This window comes from Mytilus edulis, chromosome 9, assembly GCF_963676685.1.
Source record: "Mytilus edulis chromosome 9, xbMytEdul2.2, whole genome shotgun sequence".
Taxonomy (NCBI): Eukaryota; Metazoa; Mollusca; class Bivalvia; order Mytilida; family Mytilidae; genus Mytilus; species Mytilus edulis.
In genome coordinates, this window is record NC_092352.1 from 20,783,906 (window position 1) to 20,804,969 (window position 21,064).

At 32.9% G+C, this 21,064-nt stretch overlaps 2 protein-coding genes across 3 annotated transcripts in view; one reads left to right on the forward strand and one right to left on the reverse strand.

Annotated features, from left to right (window-relative positions):
* The window catches only part of LOC139489648 (leucine-rich melanocyte differentiation-associated protein-like), a 511,226-nt gene that overhangs the window by 52,687 nt on the left and 437,475 nt on the right, over positions 1-21,064 (forward strand). The window lies entirely within an intron of this gene.
* The window catches only part of LOC139489635 (uncharacterized), a 30,481-nt gene that overhangs the window by 7,071 nt on the left and 2,346 nt on the right, over positions 1-21,064 (reverse strand). Inside the window, exons 1-6 of one of the 2 annotated variants that reach the window (XM_071276262.1) lie at positions 13,780-13,887; positions 6,882-6,982; positions 5,062-5,156; positions 4,107-4,216; positions 3,824-3,946; positions 275-569 (exon numbers count right to left, since the gene is read on the reverse strand). In XM_071276262.1, the coding sequence (XP_071132363.1) occupies positions 275-569; positions 3,824-3,946; positions 4,107-4,216; positions 5,062-5,156; positions 6,882-6,966 (708 nt within the window). In that variant the 5' untranslated portion in view covers positions 6,967-6,982; positions 13,780-13,887. Of the gene's footprint in view, positions 1-274; positions 570-3,823; positions 3,947-4,106; positions 4,217-5,061; positions 5,157-6,881; positions 6,983-13,779; positions 13,888-21,064 lie in introns of those variants that run through there. The other variant, XM_071276261.1, reaches the window with a different exon arrangement.

Consider the following 21,064-nt stretch of genomic DNA (forward strand, 5'->3'; position numbering starts at 1 on the left):
TTGAAATGTAAATTAGTACAAAAATACTTTTAGTTGTCTAACTCTATAATGACAAAACTGGTTATTGATATGGCTTCACTAATAATTTGACCTGAATGTGCAGTTTTTATATAGAAATACCTTCTGTGTGTCACATAATTTTTATTTCCTACAAAACCATGATTATTCATGGATTTAAACTTTTCTGTATCTATGACAGTATGTTACTCTTTACAGTAATACATTTAGAATTTTCAGTAATTTTAAATTCAGTATAATAAACAAAGGTACTAACCTCTGTGTAAACATATGGCTCATACATGTCCGTCTCTTCCTCAGAGGAAGGATCAAAGTTTGATGTATCTGATCTACTGCTGTTGGCAGATCCTGGTAAACTGTTCCCTGCTGTAGCCTCTGGTACTGTTTCCTGTTGACTCTTACCCTGTTGGACTGGAGGAACAGGTGCTTGTTCCACTTTCTGGGATCCAGATGACATGGTATTCAATTCTTGTTGACTGAACACAGAATGTCCTCCACTGGGCTGGACTGACATTGTATCTATCAGAGGTTTTATCATCTGTCCTAGTGGTCTAATTATAAATATGTATATATTTATCAAAAATTTAATATATATTCATGCATGAAAAATTTCACCTCTCATATTTTACTTCATTGTATTAGTAGTTTAAAGGAATCCTTAGACAAGAGGCTGTCACAACAACAGCAAACCTGATTTATTAACATTTATTTGTGTCCTGGCAATATCACAAGAACCATTACTGATGAATGGTAAAAGTGAAAATCGTCAATATCAAATTTGACCTCCATTTTGTCATCAGTATCAACATATCAAAATTTGAGATTGAATGGTTCATGGGTAAATGCAACAACGTGAATGGAAACGCCATTTTACAATCTTTCAAGAACCACAACTCCTGAACGGTAAAAGTAAAATTCGTCATTATTGAACTTGACCTCCATTCTGTCATTAGTAACAACATATTAAAATTTGGGAAGCTTTGGTAGAATAGTTCATGCGTAAATGCACGGACACGACTGGAAACTCCATTTTTCAATCTTTCAAGAACCATAAATCCTGAACGGTAAAAGTCAAAATCGCCGTTATTGAACTTGACCTTCGTATAGTTGTCAGTAATAACATATTAAAATTTTAAAAGCTTTGGTTGAACAGTTCATGAGTTAATGCATGGACAACATTTGATTGCAGCCCACCCACCCGACAGCCCGACCGCCATACATCCCCAAATCAATAACCGACATTTTTGTCACAAAAATCCGGTTAAAAAAAAGAGGATTTTTTATAATATAATTGAAACACTGATATTTACACCAGACTGGTCCAATATTTTTTAGAATAAGCGACTTCACTGAATATTTCATGAGAATGCATCGGTAAAGCCAAAATACAGAAATAAGGAGTTATGGAAAGATTGTGAATGAGACTGCTATCCAGAGTCCAAATGTAAGGATGTAAGCAGTTATAGGTCACCAAAAGGCTTTTAACAATGATTTTTTCAAGGGGTCTCTTATGAATCTTTGTGGCATCATTGCAAGTCAATAACTGCAAATTTTGAATCTTTTAAGTTTGATTGATTGATTGATAAAGAAATGTTTAATGTCCAGCAGGAAATATAACATGCAAGTTCATGATGATAATATACCGTATATATATATATATTTAGTTCTGAACCAACCAAAAAATTCTTAAAAAATTATTAACCAAAAAATTCTAACATTGGTATTTGCTGTGTACCAGTCAAAATAATGCACAAAAAAATATATTATTAACCAAAAAATTCTAACATTGGTATTTGCTGTGTACCAGTCAAAATAATGCACAAAAAAATATTTCTAACATTGGTATTTGCTGTGTACCAGTCAAAATAATGCACAAAAATATATATTATATATATATATATATATTTTTGTGCATTATTTTGACTGGTACACAGCAAATACCAATGTTCACAAATATATATATTATATATATACAAATATATATATTATATATATATATATATTTTTGTGCATTATTTTGACTGGTACACAGCAAATACCAATGTTAGAATTTTTTGGTTAATAATATATATTTTTGTGCATTATTTTGACTGGTACACAGCAAATACCAATGTTAGAATTTTTTGGTTAATAATATATATTTTTGTGCATTATTTTGACTGGTACACAGCAAATACCAATGTTAGAATTTTTTGGTTAATAATATATATTTTTGTGCATTATTTTGACTGGTACACAGCAAATACTATTGGTATTTGCTGTGTACCAGTCAAAATAATGCACAAAAATATATATTATATATATATATATATATTTTTGTGCATTATTTTGACTGGTACACAGCAAATACCAATGTTCACAAATATATATATTATATATATACCATCATTGATGGCGATCCGATGGATACATCTGTTGTAGGGTTGTCACTGACTCAGACGTACTTATGAATATAATTATTTTCTGTGACTGTATCTTACATTAATTTGTAGGATCCTTTACTATAGATAATTTAGCTGATCTGTTACAATAACATCTTCATGCCTTATATATCATGTACTGTAGTACGCCGCTAGATTAAAACTGACGTGGAAAGGTAACACATGCCCACCGAAAGCTCTTTTATAGAGCCCAGGTGGTCGTGTGGTCTAGCGGGACGGCTGCAGTGCAGGCGATTTGGTGTCACGATATCACAGTAGCATGGGTTCGAATCCCGGCGAGGGAAGAACCAAAAATTTGCGAAAGCAAATTTACAGATCTAACATTGTTGGGTTGATGTTTAGACGAGTTGTATATACATTATGATCACAGCCATGTATCACCATCATTGATGGCGATCCGATGGATACATCTGTTGTAGGGTTGTCACTGACTCAGACGTACTTATGAATATAATTATTTTCTGTGACTGTATCTTACATTAATTTGTAGGATCCTTTACTATAGATAATTTAGCTGATCTGTTACAATAACATCTTCATGCCTTATATATCATGTACTGTAGTACGCCGCTAGATTAAAACTGACGTGGAAAGGTAACACATGCCCACCGAAAGCTCTTTTATAGAGCCCAGGTGGTCGTGTGGTCTAGCGGGACGGCTGCAGTGCAGGCGATTTGGTGTCACGATATCACAGTAGCATGGGTTCGAATCCCGGCGAGGGAAGAACCAAAAATTTGCGAAAGCAAATTTACAGATCTAACATTGTTGGGTTGATGTTTAGACGAGTTGTATATACATTATGATCACAGCCATGTATCACCATCATTGATGGCGATCCGATGGATACATCTGTTGTAGGGTTGTCACTGACTCAGACGTACTTACAAATATATATATTATATATATATATATATTTTTGTGCATTATTTTGACTGGTACACAGCAAATACCAATGTTAGAATTTTTTGGTTAATAATATATATTTTTGTGCATTATTTTGACTGGTACACAGCAAATACCAATGTTAGAAATATTTGTTTGTGCATTATTTTGACTGGTATTTGCTGTGTACCAGTCAAAATAATGCACAAAAATATATATATATATAATATATATATTTCAGTCAAAATAATGCACAAAATATATATATATATATAATATATATATTTTTGTGCATTATTTTGACTGGTACACAGCAAATACCAATGTTAGAAATATTTTTTTGTGCATTATTTTGACTGGTACACAGCAAATACCAATGTTAGAATTTTTTGGTATATATTTTTGTGCATTATTTTGACTGGTACACAGCAAATACCAATGTTAGAATTTTTTGGTTGGTTCAGAACTAAATATAAACTTACGTGCTCATAACTTCAGCAGGAAGTGATGTTATATGTGATGGAATGTCTTGTCCCGTCAGAAACTGAGCAACCTCAGAACTAAAGTTATTACAGTTATGTTCTAGGAGATGATAATCATGTGGTCTGAAAATAATTAGAACTTACTTTTATTATGATACAAGATATTTTTAGTTAAAAAAATATACAGAGACTTCTAAATCACTTTTTAATTTTTTTAATTTAAAAATGAAAATAGTCACTAGTTTTAACTGATTTTATAGAAACTCCTTAGAACTTTAAATACCTGAAAGTTGACTGTCCTAACTCTAGCAAATAATTATGGAACATTTCTTTAGGTATCTGTGTTGTTCCCAAATGTTCTATTTGGTCTGGTTGGCCTAACACTGTTCCTCCCTGTCAAAATTTAAGTATACTAAAATCAATATGCACAATCTGTTCAATATAAAAACTGATTCAATTATAAAAGTTTATTTCAGAATTTTTTTTACTACTGTTTCAAAGAATTTGCATATTTTTTGGTTGTTCAGTTATAAAGAATACATTTATGAAGACATTTATTTAAACATTATCATTTTCAAGTTTTATTTGTGAACACACAAAAAAGCAAATTTTAATAGATAAAATATTGAAATTTGATCAGAAATCAACTTTTAAATTTTAAATCAGTTTATAAAAATCAAATTGAAATTGTGTTATTCATATTGAATAAATACAACATCAAATTTTTACGTGGGTGAAATTTTCATCGACGAGTCTCACATAAGACGCGGGTGAGCTACCGCGGGTCTCTCGACCATCGAGACCGACAAACTATACCCTCACATGCAGTTTTGTGATTCCTTATTTGTACATTTTTGTACATGTATTTTCATCATTGACAGATCAATTTTTTGTTCAGGTAAATTAATCAATGAGTGATAGATTTCTCTTGAAAGAAATTTAAAGGTACCATTGAATAAACTACACAGAGAACAATAGCTGTTTTATTTGTTAGATGGGACTGAAGAACTTACAAAAGTTTAAATAGACAGGCAACTTGCATGTGAATCTGTGGAAAAGTATCATTGGGTTCGCAATAATTTATAAATTTTAATTATGCCATTTTTTTTGGCATGCCGAATTGATGTGCACGCAACTGCGTGTTGGTGTATAGGGAGCTACATGCCTGACTGTTCCATTATAATTGGGCAAAGCATTAATTTGGTAATAATTAGAGAAAGAGCTATACATGTACTTACTGGTCGGCAAGATTCTATTCCTCCCATTCCACCAAAATAATATTCCTGACCATAAGCTACAATTCCTGTGTGCCATACACCATTTATCTGTTTTCCTGGAATATATATTTGTTTATTATAAGATATGCTGTAATAGTTATGAACTTATCATGGCTATATAAGAGTTAGACACATGATGTGTTAGGCTCTGATCCTGTCCATAACATGATAAAATTATATTAGGTTCTTGTTTTTCTTTTTTCAAATCATATTGTGCATATTGTTGTTGTTAAATGATGCCCTTCATGGGTTCTTGATTCAATTTTTGAAATTCTTATTTAGTTTGATATAATAACTTTAAGCAATAAATCTTTAGCATGTGGATAAGAGACTTTCATTTTTCAACATTTTCCTTTAATTCTTACAAATTTGTAAAAAAAATTACTTAGAAATCCTTTCTAAAACGATTTTTTTGAAAATTTTCATAATTCGTTTCAATCATTGTTTTCAAGAATTCATTAGTTAAACATGAACTATTAGTAAAATAGTATTTGATGTTGGGCCAACATTTTCTGTGTTTTAACTTTTATGTGACTCTTTTCACTTGTATTGTATTACCTCTTGATATATAGCAGTTGTACATTTGACCATTTCTCTACTTTTGTAATATTATTATACCCTTTTCTTACATTGTAAACTTTTACTGAGAAGCTCACAACTGAACAAAACACCATCTGAGACCTGGGCGACTGGACCTCAGCAAATTAATACTATGCCATAAACATTTACTAGACAGCTTAAAATTGAATGTCTATAACCAGCGGCGGATCCAGGATTTCCATTTAGGGGGGGCTCAAAGTTTTATTTTTTTGAAGGTTTTTTTTAGGTAAAACTATTGAAATATTCTTCCAAAGGGGTGAAATGTAGATATCTCGAACTATTGTGTGGTAAAATTAGCGAAAAATTAAAGTTTCAAGCTGAAACCGCCTTAATCCACACCCGACAAAAATCTACAGATAGACGGGCGGACAGACGGACGCAAAGTGAGACGAGACAGATCACAATTGCTCACCTGACCAATATAATTTTCAAACGAAAATTTCTACTTTTACCAGCGATTTTTAATTGTCATTTCATACTATCTGTTTTTTACTTTTATGATTTTCGGAGGTCGTGCCAGACTTCACTGTGTTCGCCACAAACAACTAAAACCAGAATGAGATGCATTTGGGATCCCAAGCATACAGTAATACGGTACAAAATTCGGCTAAATATTTAGGTTGCAAGTGAGAAATAAATATAGACACAGAGAAATAAATTAATAAACTAACCTTTCACTTGAAACAGTATTTCTATCTTTCATTACGCCGGGATATTATAAAAGAATCTCACTGTTTTCTTGACCAAGTCATGATGAAATTGTGAAAGTGAGTAAGGGATGTTTTGGAACTTCGATTATCAAACAAATTGATTATAAAAACCGCAAATACAATGTAACATTTGTTTTTACTTTAACTGCTAAAAACCTATTATATTTGTCATCAAACGCAGCTCCGCGTTTGACACCTTCCTTTGAAGTTATTTATAGAAAATTAGAACTTTAATAAAGCGTAGGTCAGTTGATTAGTAATGACGTTGATTCTGTTAAACTGACTGTTTTACATACTTTGAATGTTAAAAAAGATTGAATGGTCTCTTCTGATACTTAAATATGTTGAAGTCAACCCATGCATTGCAAATTTTAGGGGGGGCGCACGCCCGCCACACCCCCGCCTAAATCCGCCCCTGATAACATTAGCATTCTTTTAAGTAAATTATTAACTTTCTACTGACTAACTTACCGATGAAGGCCTGTGACAAAGACCTGGCCATTCCTTTACTTATGTCATAAATATAAACCTTCACTGGCCAATTTTCTTCAGCCATTCTTTTTGAATATACTCTGTAAGAGAAAAGTCAGTTTTATTGCAGGAAAAATACTACATTGTAATGACACATTATTATTCCATCTAAAGGTGTATTAAGCGCCAGTCACATCTTAACAGATAGTGCAAATGGATGCTGAAGGGAATTCTTTTTCAATCCGTTCATGTCCTTTAGGTGTCCCTTCTTAATATCCGTTTAAAGAATTCCTCCATGTGCTTTTCATGTCTATTCAGTGTCAGTTTTAAATGTCAACATCTGATCTTTCTGGTGGAAAATTTTCAGCATACTAAAACTTTCAATGGACATCCAGTTGGCGTCCGTGCTATACAGTATTCATTCTTTCCATTTCCATTTTGTATCTGTTACTTGTCCGTTAATATATATCCATTGAAGATCTGGTAGACCAATTCACCAACAGACTTATACCAGACATATAACGGATTAACTGTTATCACAGAGATATGTCTCGCCTTTTTGTAATTTTGATTATGCAAAAGGAGAAATCAAAATAGCAATACTTTAACATCTTACACAAGTTATGCAAATATTCAAAGTCAATGAATCATGACTGAGTTACATGGCTAAACAATCTCCATGTAAATGAGATGTGCCTATGCTAATACAACTGCATACCAAATACCATTGACTTACTTTATTATAAGTCGTTTCCAAACCTAAATACAAACATTAACTTGTAAACTATGTAAAAGTTTCAAAGTCAATGAACCATGAAGAGGGGGTGAGGCTATACAATCTCTATGGAAAATAAATTTGCATACCAAATATCATTGACTTACCATTAGAAGTTCATCTTAAACTGAACTAATCACAAACTAATACATGTAAACTAAGATAAGTTTCAAAGTCATTAGACTGTGACTGAGGGGTGAGGCCAAATATTTTCCATGGAAATGAGATGTGCCAATGCTTATACAACTGAATAATAATTAGCATTGGCCTACCACTAATGTTTCCCCTTTAACTGACCTAATCACAAACTAATACATGATAACTTTGAAAAAATTTCAAAGTCAATAGACCATGACTAAGGGGCGGAGCCAAATTATATCCATGGAAATGAGATATGCCAATACTTATACAACTGCATACCAAATATCATTGACCTACCACTTGTGGTTCCCCATAAACTGACCTAATCACAAACTAATACATGTTATATAAGAAAAAGTTTTCAAAGTCAATAGACCTAACTGAGGGGGCAGGGCCAAATAATCTCCATGGAAATGAGATGTGCCAATGCTTATACAACTGCATACCAAATATGATTGACCTACCGCTTGTGGTTCACCATAAACTAGACCTAATCACAAACCAAAACATTGTTGACGCCATCACCGCCGTCGCCACCACTGACGCCGGAAACAGCATACCTATGTCTCACTTTTTGACTCCGTCAAGGCGAGACAATAAAATGGATGAACAGATGTTAAACAGACATGAACAGAAGGATAAAGGTAGCACTCCACAGTTAGAAAAAAAAATTAAAAATGAGCCACAAAATGTTTTATCATCTCCTATTCCTGGATTTCTAATACATTAACCTAACTGTTTGTGTTGTACATGTGCATATGTATGTAATCAGTATATTCCATAGATTTGATTTTCAAAAGTTAAAAGAGTGAAAATTAATTCCTTTTATGTGTATCCATTGCAACATTCTGCATTTATTTACCATAAAGTATTGCAAAAAGGGGGGTGGACATGTCACATATCCCCCCAAAATTTGGATCAAACTAGAATTTCAATGCCTTTGAGTGATACCTTTTTAGAAACTGTTTTCATAAATCTTCCTAATGATCAAATAAAAAATGGGTGTCTTTCGCCTCATTTTTTCGTAAAATCCAATCACAAAGTTCGTGCGATAAAAAGTTGGAAAAAAACATTACAATAATTGCCGGACCAATGTATGGTATGGACATTCAAATACGGACTGTCATACAGAAAACAGCCTATATTACATACAATACATAATCTTGATGTTCATATAAACCATATACAAAGGCAATTTTAATACTCAGCTATCCAAAAATGAATTTTATTGCACACTACCTCTCATATTTGAAAAATCCACAGGGGCCAAAATGTGAAACTACACACCTAACTGTGGAGTGCTACCTTAAGGTGAATTTTTTCCCCTCCTGTCTCAATTTTTATTATATTTTCTGTGTTCTTCTAGCTGTTATGATGAAAATGGTACCTTAGTTTTTAAAATTGGTTCAGTAATAAAGATTTTATGAAGGTTAGCAGTTGATGTTGAAACGCGACAAAAAGTGATTCAAAAATAAATGCTGGATCATAGTGAAAAACTTCAAGTCTGTCTCAGTTTTGGGTCAATTTCTAAAACTTTTCCCATTATCTTAATTTAAAATCATAAAATTACCTTAAAAGAAGACAAATTGTACAATTTTTAGGTATTTGAAAGCACTTATAGGTCAATTTTGCTGTAAATAGCATACCTAACCTTGGTTTAGAAGCTCTCAAGCAGGGTATAAATTTCTAGCAGTACTGGCATCATTAAATTTAATTAATGCCAAATTATAATATAAAATCCTGCTAAAAATGTTTATTTGACTTATTCGCATTCAAAAATATAAAGCGATACATTCTGAGGATATCATATAAAGCGCAATCTTTGGTTACAATGGCGAAGCTAATGGAGTACAAATTTAAGACCGCAACATGTCTAAGTGTCAAAATGTGTATATTTGGTTGCTATGGACAGTAAACAATAAAATAAACATAAATTGCATTCCTAGCAGATTTTTTACCTTCAGAACTAAAACAAGAACATAAAAGACTAAAGATTTGTCGTCAATTTTATTTTAAAAAGTGTATTTCTGTGCATTCTGATGTGCCTTAAGGTGAATTTTTTCCCCTCCTGCCTCAATTTTTATTATATTTTCTGTGTTCTACTAGCTGTTACGATGAAAATGGTACATGTACCTTAGTTTTTAAAATTGGTTCAGTAATAAAGATTTTATGAAGGTTAGCAGTTGATGTTGAAACACGACAAAAAGTGATTTAAAAATAAATGCTGGATCATAGTGAAAAACTTTAAGTCTGTCTCAGTTTTGGGTAAATTTCTAAAACTTTTCCCATTATCTTAATTTAAATTCATAAAATTACCTTAAAAGAGGACAAATTGTACAATTTTTAGGTATTTGAAAGCACTTATAGGTCAATTTAACTGTAAATAGCATACCTAACCTTGGTTTAGAAGCTCTCAAGCAGGGTATAAATTTCTAGCAGTACTGCATGGCATCATTAAAATTAATTAATGCCAAATTATAATATAAAATCCTGCTAAAAATGTTTATTTGACTGATTTGCATTCAAAAATATAAAGCGATACATTCTGAGGATATCATATACACTGATATAAAGCGCAATCTTTGGTTACAATGGCGAAGCTATTGGAGTACAAATTTAAGACCGCAACATGTCTAAGTGTAAAATGTGTATATTTGGTTGCTAAGGACAGTAAACAATCAAATAAACATAAATTGCATTCATAGCAGATATTTTACCTTCAGAACTAAAACAAGAACATAAAAGACTAAAGATTTGTGGTCAATTTTATTTTAAAAAGTGCATTTCTGTGCTTTCTGATGTGCCATAAGGTAGCACTCCACAGTTAGAAAAAAAAATTAAAAATGAGCCACAAAATGTTTTATCATCTCCTATTCCTGGATTTCTAATACATTAACCTAACTGTTTGTGTTGTACATGTGCATATGTATGTAATCAGTATATTCCATAGATTTGATTTTCAAAAGTTAAAAGAGTGAAAATTAATTCCTTTTATGTGTATCCATTGCAACATTCTGCATTTAATTATTTACCATAAAGTATAGCAAAAAGGGGGGTGGACATGTCACATATCCCCCCAAAATTTGGATCAAACTAGAATTTCAATGCCTTTGAGTGATACCTTTTTAGAAACTGTTTTCATAAATCTTCCTAATGATCAAATAAAAAATGGGTGTCTTTCGCCTCATTTTTCGTAAAATCCAATCACAAAGTTCGTGCGATAAAAAGTTGGAAAAAAACATTACAATAATTGCCGGACCAATGTATGGTATGGACATTCAAATACAGACTGTCATACAGAAAACAGCCTATATTACATACATTACATAATCTTGATGTTCATATAAACCATATACAAAGGCTATTTTAATACTCAGCTATCCAAAAATGAATTTTATTGCACACTAGCTCTCATATTTGAAAAATCCACAGGGGCCAAAATGCGAAACTACACACCTAACTGTGGAGTGCTACCAAAGGATAAAACGATACAATGTACATACTGAATGTAAAACAGATAAATGCCAATTGAAAATTTCTCCTCAGAAATGCCAATTATTGGTATGCCATATATATTTCTTGTGTTCATAAATGTTTATTATTCATGATGGATCTAGCAGTAAGAGCACATCTTCACTATCAAGCAACTCTTTTACAGGCAGAATATTACATGGATTTTTTTTTATTATATTATGGTCATTTACATGTATTATTACTCAATACTGCCACCTTTACTTTTCTGCTTATCTTGTACATTCCTTTCATCAGGTAGGCTTCCCTTAGGTGTCCATTTTATGCCTGTTGGACAATGTTGGATGTACGTAACTTGACATCTGTTCTGTCCATTTGGCATTTGTTACTCGTCATGTTTAATTTGGTCAAGAGAAAACCTTTTTTTCAAGTTCAAGTTTACGCCAAGGTGTGACCACAGGCCCGTAGCCAGGATTTTCCAAAGGGGGGTTCGTTTGACTCACAAACTCGACTTTAACAGTCACAATTCGAACAGAACATCGACTTTAACAGTGCTTATTAGTTTTCAAGGGGGGGTTCGTCCGAACCCCTCGAACCCCCCCTGGCTACGGGTATGGACCACATCTTTATATCCCTCTATGGTGGTAAGTTGTTCACCTATGAACATTTTTTTTCCTTTTCTGTAGACTTAGCTTTGATTTTTTTATTACCGTGTATTGTCAAGCTTGGTTACTCATAAATGTTTCTCAGTCACTGAATGTACAATGTTGTTCCATACTAAAAGCTGCTGACCCTGTTTGTTAGTATTTAAATTCCAATGGCGTCAACACCATGCGACGCTTTGACTCGTTATACCCAATCAAATTGTTCTATTGTCAATTAGGTGGTTTTTTTTTAGTCTAAGGCAATTATATCATTTGTTTGTGTGATATTGTTTTGAAATAGATTGCAATAAATTGGGGGTTTATTCAATAGGAAACCTCATTTTTAGCCATGAAATTGGACATCAATGGAATTTTATATGAATATTTACCTACAGTCATGATAGTCAGAATATTTGATCTTTTTATATTGAATCAATTTTTTTTTATGAAAAATATATGTACATAGATATAGGAAGATGTGGTATGAGTGCCAATGAGACAACTCTCCATCCAAATAACAATTTATAAAAGTAAACCATTATAGGTCAATGTACCTATATATATGCATATTATTTTTTATTAACCTACTCTATATTCCTGATTCCTGAACAAAATATGGTATGAACATCGTTTTTTACCAAAGTTTTCCTTTCAATTGTGAAGTTTTTTTCGCGGGGAAAATCTTGTAAGGCGTACATGTGTAAGGTGCTTCTTAAAAGTATGATTTGCTTGGCCTGTTTTGTCTGCCACTAAGATTGATGACACTGAATGGCATGTACACAAAACAATGGAGGCCAGAAATGGGATTTTGTGAAGTTCTGAGATGTTTTTAGGCAATGGGATGTCAGGTTTGAAATGGCCATTAATGGCCATTAGAAAATTGGTATTTTTGTACAATATATATACCTTTGAATAACAATGAAACATACATTTAGAAATGTCTTTTTTATTTAGAAGAGCAGAAAAAACATATAATGCACCAATTTTGAACGCTAGTATTAGCGTAGTGACTTCATGGCAAAGTTTTCCTGTGTGACAAGTACAAACACAAATACCGAACGAACCAACAAGATGACTGATTGTACTACGGTAGGATACACATGTATCCACTATACTCTACTCTCTAGATTCTAGTACTGATTTTTTTCTACTGAATGATTCCAACACATTTGGGGATCTCTTACATTGTTTTATCTGAAGAATACGTAGGTTTCAATCACTATAACCAAAAGTCAGTATCTAATGTGACATGTCCCAGTTAGCAGGTTAGGTGAGGAATTTCAAGCAAATTGCATATGTGACGGTGGTCACTTTACTGTTAGTCCTTTAATATTTCAGGGGTTCGGTTAACTTTCTTTTCTTTTATTCTATCTCCGTTTTGTTAATAACTCTTGTAGATCCGGCCATTTTGTTTTCCCCCACCGGGCCACTTCCGGTGTCCCGGTAGCCCGGCCGGGCCTATGACGTCATTTTGGGGATAGAAATACGTAAGCTCTAGGGTTTTGGGGAGTGCACTTTTGGGATTTGAACGCTAGTAAAGAGTTGACTTTATTATATTCTACATTTTATCTAAAACAATATATCTTACTAACCAGGTAAGGACTTAACCGTAAATTTGACCATTCGTATTCTAAGTATTTATATCTTATTGAAATGTATTGTAAATGTGAACTACAAAATACATGCATGTAAAAAGCACGTAATAAAACATATATAGACTTTAATAATCGTCAGTTTATTAGAGAACCTGGGAAAACATTACACTAATCTGTTACACATAATTAACAGTTTTTTAATGTGTCGGTCCCAAGGGAAAATTTAAATTCTTGCTACTCCAAAAAGGCAAAGATGCCTGATGGTTTCTTACCTATGTTTGTTTTTTGAATATCAGAATCGTTTTCAACATGTAAGATGAGAAATGACACTAAAGTTTTGATTGGCAACACTGTAAACATGGAAAGTCGAGAGGAGTTCCGGAATATTTTATAAATATGCGTCAATAACGGACTAATGCCGAAATTCCGGAAATTTGGGGGATTATCTCAAAGTGGAAATTACTTTATATAAATTGATGCGCTACAATCGGAAACATGACTATTTTTAAAACATATAGCTGTGTTATTGCTATCGAAGTATCCCTTCAATTTATTATTAATGAAATCTGTAATATTTTTATTTATAAAATAAGATGTTTTATAAATTATTTCCATAGGCGCTTGGGAATGACCCCCCCTTTTTCTAAATATTTTTTGTTAGGGTTAAATTATTTAAATAAAAATTCCCGACTGTTACAATTTTATCATATTTTCAGTTATATATTGTGCTTTTGCTTTTATCCATACAATTTTTTGATAACAGTAATTTATATATGATGTCCATCTGTTCCCCACCTTGGTATATGGGCCACAGGTGCTTGGGTCTATGATACAGAAAACATAGATATGTATTAAAAATATAGAAAATTGAATATTTTAATAAAAAAAAAAAAAAAAAAAAAAAAAAAGAAAATCTGTATCATAGACCCAAGCGCCTGTGATATGGGCATATCATAAACAAATAAAAATTTACAAATTTACAAAATTTATGAAAATTGTTTAAAATTGACTATAAAGGGCAATAACTCCTTAAAGGGTCAACTGACCATTTTGATCATGTTGACTTATTTGTAGGTCTTACTTTGCTGTACATTATTGCTGTTTACATTTTATCTCTATCTATAATAATATTCAAGATAATAACCAAAAGCTGCAAAATTTAAATTACCAATTCTGGGGCAGCAACCCAACAACGGGATGCCTGATTTATAGTCTGAAATTTTCAGGACAGATAGACTTTGACCTAATGAACAAATAAATCTCGTCAGATTTGCTTTAAATGCTTTAAATGCTTTCAGTTGGTTTCTGAGATTTTAGCCAAAAACTGCATTTTACCCTATGTACTATTTTTAGCCATGTCGGCCATCTTGGTTCGCAGGCAGGGTCTTCGGACAAGTTTCATGAAATTTAGATATTTCGTTCTCAAGTTACGGTGCGACATGTTTACGCCGGACAGACAGACAGACGGATGGACACCCGACATTTGTATGCCATAATATGTCCCGTCAAAAATTTGACGGGCGTATAAAAACCAAACAATGTGAATTAATTAGATATAGGAAGATGTGGCATGAGTGCCAATGAGACAACTCTCCATCCAAGTCACAATTTATAAAAGTAAACCATAATAGGTCAAGGTAGTCTTCAACACGAAGCCTAGGCTCACACTGAACTGCAAGCTTTAAAGAGTATGGTTCACTGTGCAGCAAGCTTTAAAGGGCCCCAAAAATTACTAGTGTCAAACCATTCAAATAGGCTAACCAGCGGTCTAATCTATATAAAAAACGAGAAACGAGACACTCTTATGAACCACATAAACAGACGACAACCACTGAACATCAAATTCCTGACTTAGGTCAGGTGAAAACAATTGCAGCTAGATTAAACGTTTAAATGGTACCATTTTAACCTTCTCCCTTTTCTGAAAGAGTAGTATTTAACATCACAACATAGAAAGTCACACTATAAAATATCAATTGGAATGGCTTAACTCAATCAAAAACCGTAGTAACACAAATTATAAACACACAATGAACAAATAAATTTGATCTGTGATACAATGTAAACACATAGTCAATAAAAATAGGCACTGGCTACGGTTACATGGAAATGTAACAATAATAAAAATATTATTGTTACATTGGAGACTAATTGCAGGAATGCAAAGTTGGGTAAGGAACCTATTAATTACGAAATTGTAAAAATAATTATTGAGGCTACGGTTACATTGTGTTATTGGAGGGTTTCTTATTGTCGAGTTGCAAGTTGCGAGTTAAGAAAGTCGAGTTGCGAGTTAACAAAGTCGAGTTGCGAGTTACAAAAGTCGAGTTGCGAGTTAAAAAAGTCGAGTTGCGAGTTAGGAAAGTCGAGTTTCGAGTTAGGAAAGTCGAGTTGCGAGTTACAAAAGTCGAGTTGCGAGTTAGGAAAGTCGAGTTGCGAGTTAGGAAAGTCGAGTTGCGAGTTACAAAAGTCGAGTTGCGAGTTACAAAAGTCGAGTTGCGAGTTAGGAAAGTCGAGTTGCGAGTTACAAAAGTCGAGTTGCGAGTTAAGAAAATCGAGTTGCGAGTTACGAAAGTCGAGTTGCGAGTTAAGAAAGTCGAGTTGCGAGTTACAAAAATATTGTTCACACCGAATTTTCAGGTTTGATTCACATTTGATAAACAAAACATGCATGTACCCGAACTTAGTTATTCCCTTGATTGTGGGATTTGAAACAGTTATATGTGATACTTATTTATAAGAGTCTAATATAAGTTAAGTTCTGGAAGCATTTGAAAAAAAATAATGTATCCTTAATGGACGAGTTCGATCTTATTTAATCCAATGCGTTTACACTACAACATAAAAAGAACCGATCTGACCATAAGTTACCTTTCGTAAACAAATAATCCTAAAAATAGAATAGTAAAGGAAATTCTGCATCTCGCACGAACTATAACACATTGCAAAATCATTGAGAAAATAGTTTGCTCATTGGAATTTCGTATGGACTTATTAATCATTATTTTGGTTCATACATCACAAGTCATTAAACAAAGATATGTGTGAGACTATCGCTAAATAACGAACGACCAATGCGTTTGAAGATGAGGATTTGCAGCAAACAAATAGAACTTATTGATTTAGAAGATAATAAAAAAATAGCCGAATCTATGTTTACTTTTCGTATTCCATCCATCATTTTTAAACACGCCGAACATGCGCAGATTTATTTTCATATCTGAATATAACATTCCACTGAAAAAAGCGATGGATCTAATTAAAGCATTTACACTTGAAAAAAGATCGATTCAAATAAGATTGATCTTTTTAAAACTACATCGATATCTGGAAGTAGACTTTTTAAGACCGATTGAAGATCGATCTTTTCAGTTTTCATTATTCCATCCATCGTTTTGAAAAACTTGTGTTTTTGCTGCCAAACATAGGTAGTAATTCCCATGCAATCGTGAGTGATATGTACAATAAAAGTGAATTATGTGCTAAAATAGACAATGTGCTTACTTCTAATTTTTATTCCCAAATTGGAGTAAACTAAGGGGATATTTTGAATCTAAACCTTTTCAAGATTATTTTACCGGATGCATTTAATGAAACCCCAGATGCTGTTGATATAAATGACCACAGAATTGACTGCCTCATGTATGCAGAGGATCTTGTGTCTTTCAAAAACGGCTTGATAGTTTATCCTGAGTGTACTGTAAAATGGTATTTAGAGGTCAATCTATCTAAAACCAAAGTTAATATGTTTAACAAATCTGGAAAACTTTTTAAAGAATATTTGTATTGCAAAAAAGATATAACAGAATGTGTTTACAATTATAAGTATCTAGGTTTAAAATGTATATAGACTTTTTAAGCATGGAAAGGGAGTCTGGCGTAGCGAGGGTTGAAATTATGTGGATGCTTTCGCCGAGCGGAGCGATGCGAAATTTTTTTTGGACTATTTTATGCAAAACATTATATTTTTTTCAGACATTGTTCCTGTAAGCACATGCTCTCCCCTAGAATCCGACATTGGTTAAATGTTTGTTTATTTTCAAAATACCCACCGATTCATATTTCAAACAAAATTTTAATGTTTTTTCTCGAAATTCTCGAAATTGAATGTAATTCATTTGATGTAAAAGTTTCCAATTAATCTTATATTTGACATCTCATAAACGGCCCCATCACAGCGGCACTTCTGTATAAAGGAACTGAAGTGATCCCCTTTTCTACAATTTCTCAAAAAACGGCCCCATTACAGAGGCACTTCGGAATATAGGAACTGAAGTGACCCCATTAACGCGTCACAGGGGACAAGATATAAAACTTTGTATACAGCAAGAGACCATTTTAAAGGATTTGTAAGAAATGTAGTTGAAGATGAACAACATTTCATTACAAGTTGTCCATCATGTACAAAGATGATCTGTAGGGAGAAGTTTTTCAAGGAGATATTTTTCAGTATTTTTGCTAATTTTTCATATCTCTCAAATGAAACAAAATTTGTTTTGTTATGTATATTTGAGAATGTGTCTGTACATAGATATTTATGGAACTACATTTGTATATTGTAACAATATAAAAAAAGAAGATGTGGTATGATTGCCAATGAGACAACTATCCACAAAAGACCAAAATGACACAAACATTAACAATTATAGATCACCGTACGGACTTCAACAATGAGCAAAGCCCATACCGCATATAGTCAGCTATAAAAGGCCCCGATAAGACAATGTAAAACAATTCAAACGAGAAAACTAACGGCCTTATTTATGTAAAAAAATGAACGAAAAACAAATATGTAACACATAAACAAACGACAACCACTGAATTACAGGAAGTCTAGATGTTAAACGAAATGTAAATGAATAAACGTTACTTACCAATGATAATTGTAATGATTTTAGAGTGCAGGTGACGTTTTGAATTATATGTATGTGACTTATTTAGAATAATTCTTTTCAACGTATAAAATATGGCAGTGGCTGTTTTGTCGACTGCCTTCGGGGGCTATTTTACCAGCTCCAGCAAAATAGCGATTTATATAGAGTTTTGCTATTTTGCCGGTTTTAATTAAGTTAAGAATAACTTATAATTGACAATATCAAACATGTGAACACTATTATGCTCAAGTTTAAACCTAAGTGACTCAGTTTAATAAGTTACCCAATACTTAAAAAAAAAACTTATGAAATCACGATGTTGCAATAATCATTTTATACTTTCCAATTAAATCTTACCTGTAAAATGGCGCAAATGTAGTTTTTTCAATAGTATCATTGACAGCTACATTTATAAAATAAAGAATAAAAACGGGGAATGAGTCAAAGAGACAGCAACCAAATCAAAATATACAATTCAACCAAAGGTCATTGGGTCTACAACACAGCGAAAAATCACACATATATACATGTCTCTGACTAGAGGAAGCCATGAGCAGGCCCATACACACACTATTAGATAGATCAAGAATAAAGACGCCATTCTATGCTGCTAAATATAAAGATAAACCAAAATTAAAACATATACAAAAGCAACAAAGGCTAAAGGTTCCTGACATAGGTCAGACACAAAAATGCGGCGGGTTTAAACTGGTTTTATTCACGTCAATCATTTCCCCTTCTTCTCTAGCCAATGTATAAGACATATACAATTTTAACATCCTCAATTTTGAGTGTCACTGACAAACAATAAATTTCACGGAAGGGGTGTTTTACATATATGTACTATAGTTTAGTTTACGTTTAATACGACGGTGCTATGTATGAAATTTAAAAATAATTAAACTGCAAGCCATCTGCTGTATTTCAAAAGGCTATCTGCTTCTTCAGAAAATACTATACGTAGTTATTATCAAGTCCATTTTATTTTTACAAGAGACTCAGATAAAGTCCAAACAATAAAAATAATCAACAACACGATGTACAATAACGAATTCTATAAGCAATCATCATTCCAAAATGTTATACAGTTACACCAAAACATAAACATATTCTAGTTTCCACATTTTTACGCTATTCGACTTTTGTAACTCGCAACTCGACTTTCTTGACTCGCAACTCGACTTTTGTAACTCGCAACTCGACTTTTGTAACTCGCAACTCGACTCTTGTAACTCGCAACTCGACTTTTGTAACTCGCAACTCGACTTTCGTAACTCGCAACTCGACTTTCGTAACTCGCAACTCGACTTTCCTAACTCGCAACTCGACTTTCTTAACTCGCAACTCGACTTTTGTAACTCGCAACTCGACTTTTGTAACTCGCAACTCGACTTTCGTAACTCGCAACTCGACGTTCGTAACTCGCAACTCGACTTTTGTAACTTGCAACTCGACTTTCTTAACTCGCAACTCGACTTTTGTAACTCGCACCTCGATTTTCTTAACTCGCAACTCGTTACTCGACAACAAGTGAATCTCGTGTTATTGTTACATGAAAAACAGCAATGTATGCATGCTAGATTTATTAAATTTAAATCTTCTATAGTTGTGTTGCTTAATTCTTTCACATGTACTAAATAGTACTTGTAATAATAATAAATAATACATATCATCATTCAACAAATGGTATTTAAACAGTTTAACTGCACACCTACTCTTATTACTGTCATCATGGTTAGGGTTAGGGTTACTTTGAACAATGGATGAAGAGATTCCTATTACCAATTTTGTTTTGGATGAAAAAATTAAAACTTGGGATGCGTTTGATACGAAATTGAAACAATATCAAGACACAAATTGCATACAGCTATAGATACGAACGCAGCTCTAAAAAAAATTGATACATCCAAAGCAAATTACAGTTTACTAACTGCTAAGTTGGATACTAAAATCTGAGGTAAACCTAAAATCCGTAATGGACAGCAATGCGATCATATTGAAAGACGACATGAAACTACATCACATGCTTCCAACCAAAATATTGGATAAGAATATCAACATTGCTAGAGTAACAATAGTGCACACGCTGAAATGTCTCGCCTTCTATACTAATCATTGATATTATGTTGATAGTCCTAAGTAAAAAGCTAAGCTTTATAACAACTGTACCATAAACTTAACATTAACCAAGATAACTAAACAAAGACCAATGAACCTTGAAAATGAGGTCAAGGTCAGAAGAACCATGCCAGGCAGACATGTACAGCTAACAATGCTTCTATACAACATATATAGTTGACCTATTACTTATAGTTTAAGAAAAATAGACCAAAACACAAAAACTTAACACTGTGCAATGAACCGTGAAAATGAGGTCACGGTCAAATAAAACCTGTGCGACTGACATAAAGATCATTAAATATTTCCATACACCAAATATAGTTGACCTATGGCATATAGTATTAGATAAAAAGACCAAAACTCAAAAACTTAACTTTGACCACTGAACCATGAAAATGAGGTCAAGGTCACATGACATCTGCCCGCTAGACATGTACACCTTACAATCATTCCATACAACAAATATAGTAGACCTATTGCATATAGTATGAGAACAACAGACCAAAACACAAAAATTCAATTATAACCACTGAACCATGAAAATGAGGTCAAGGTCAGATGA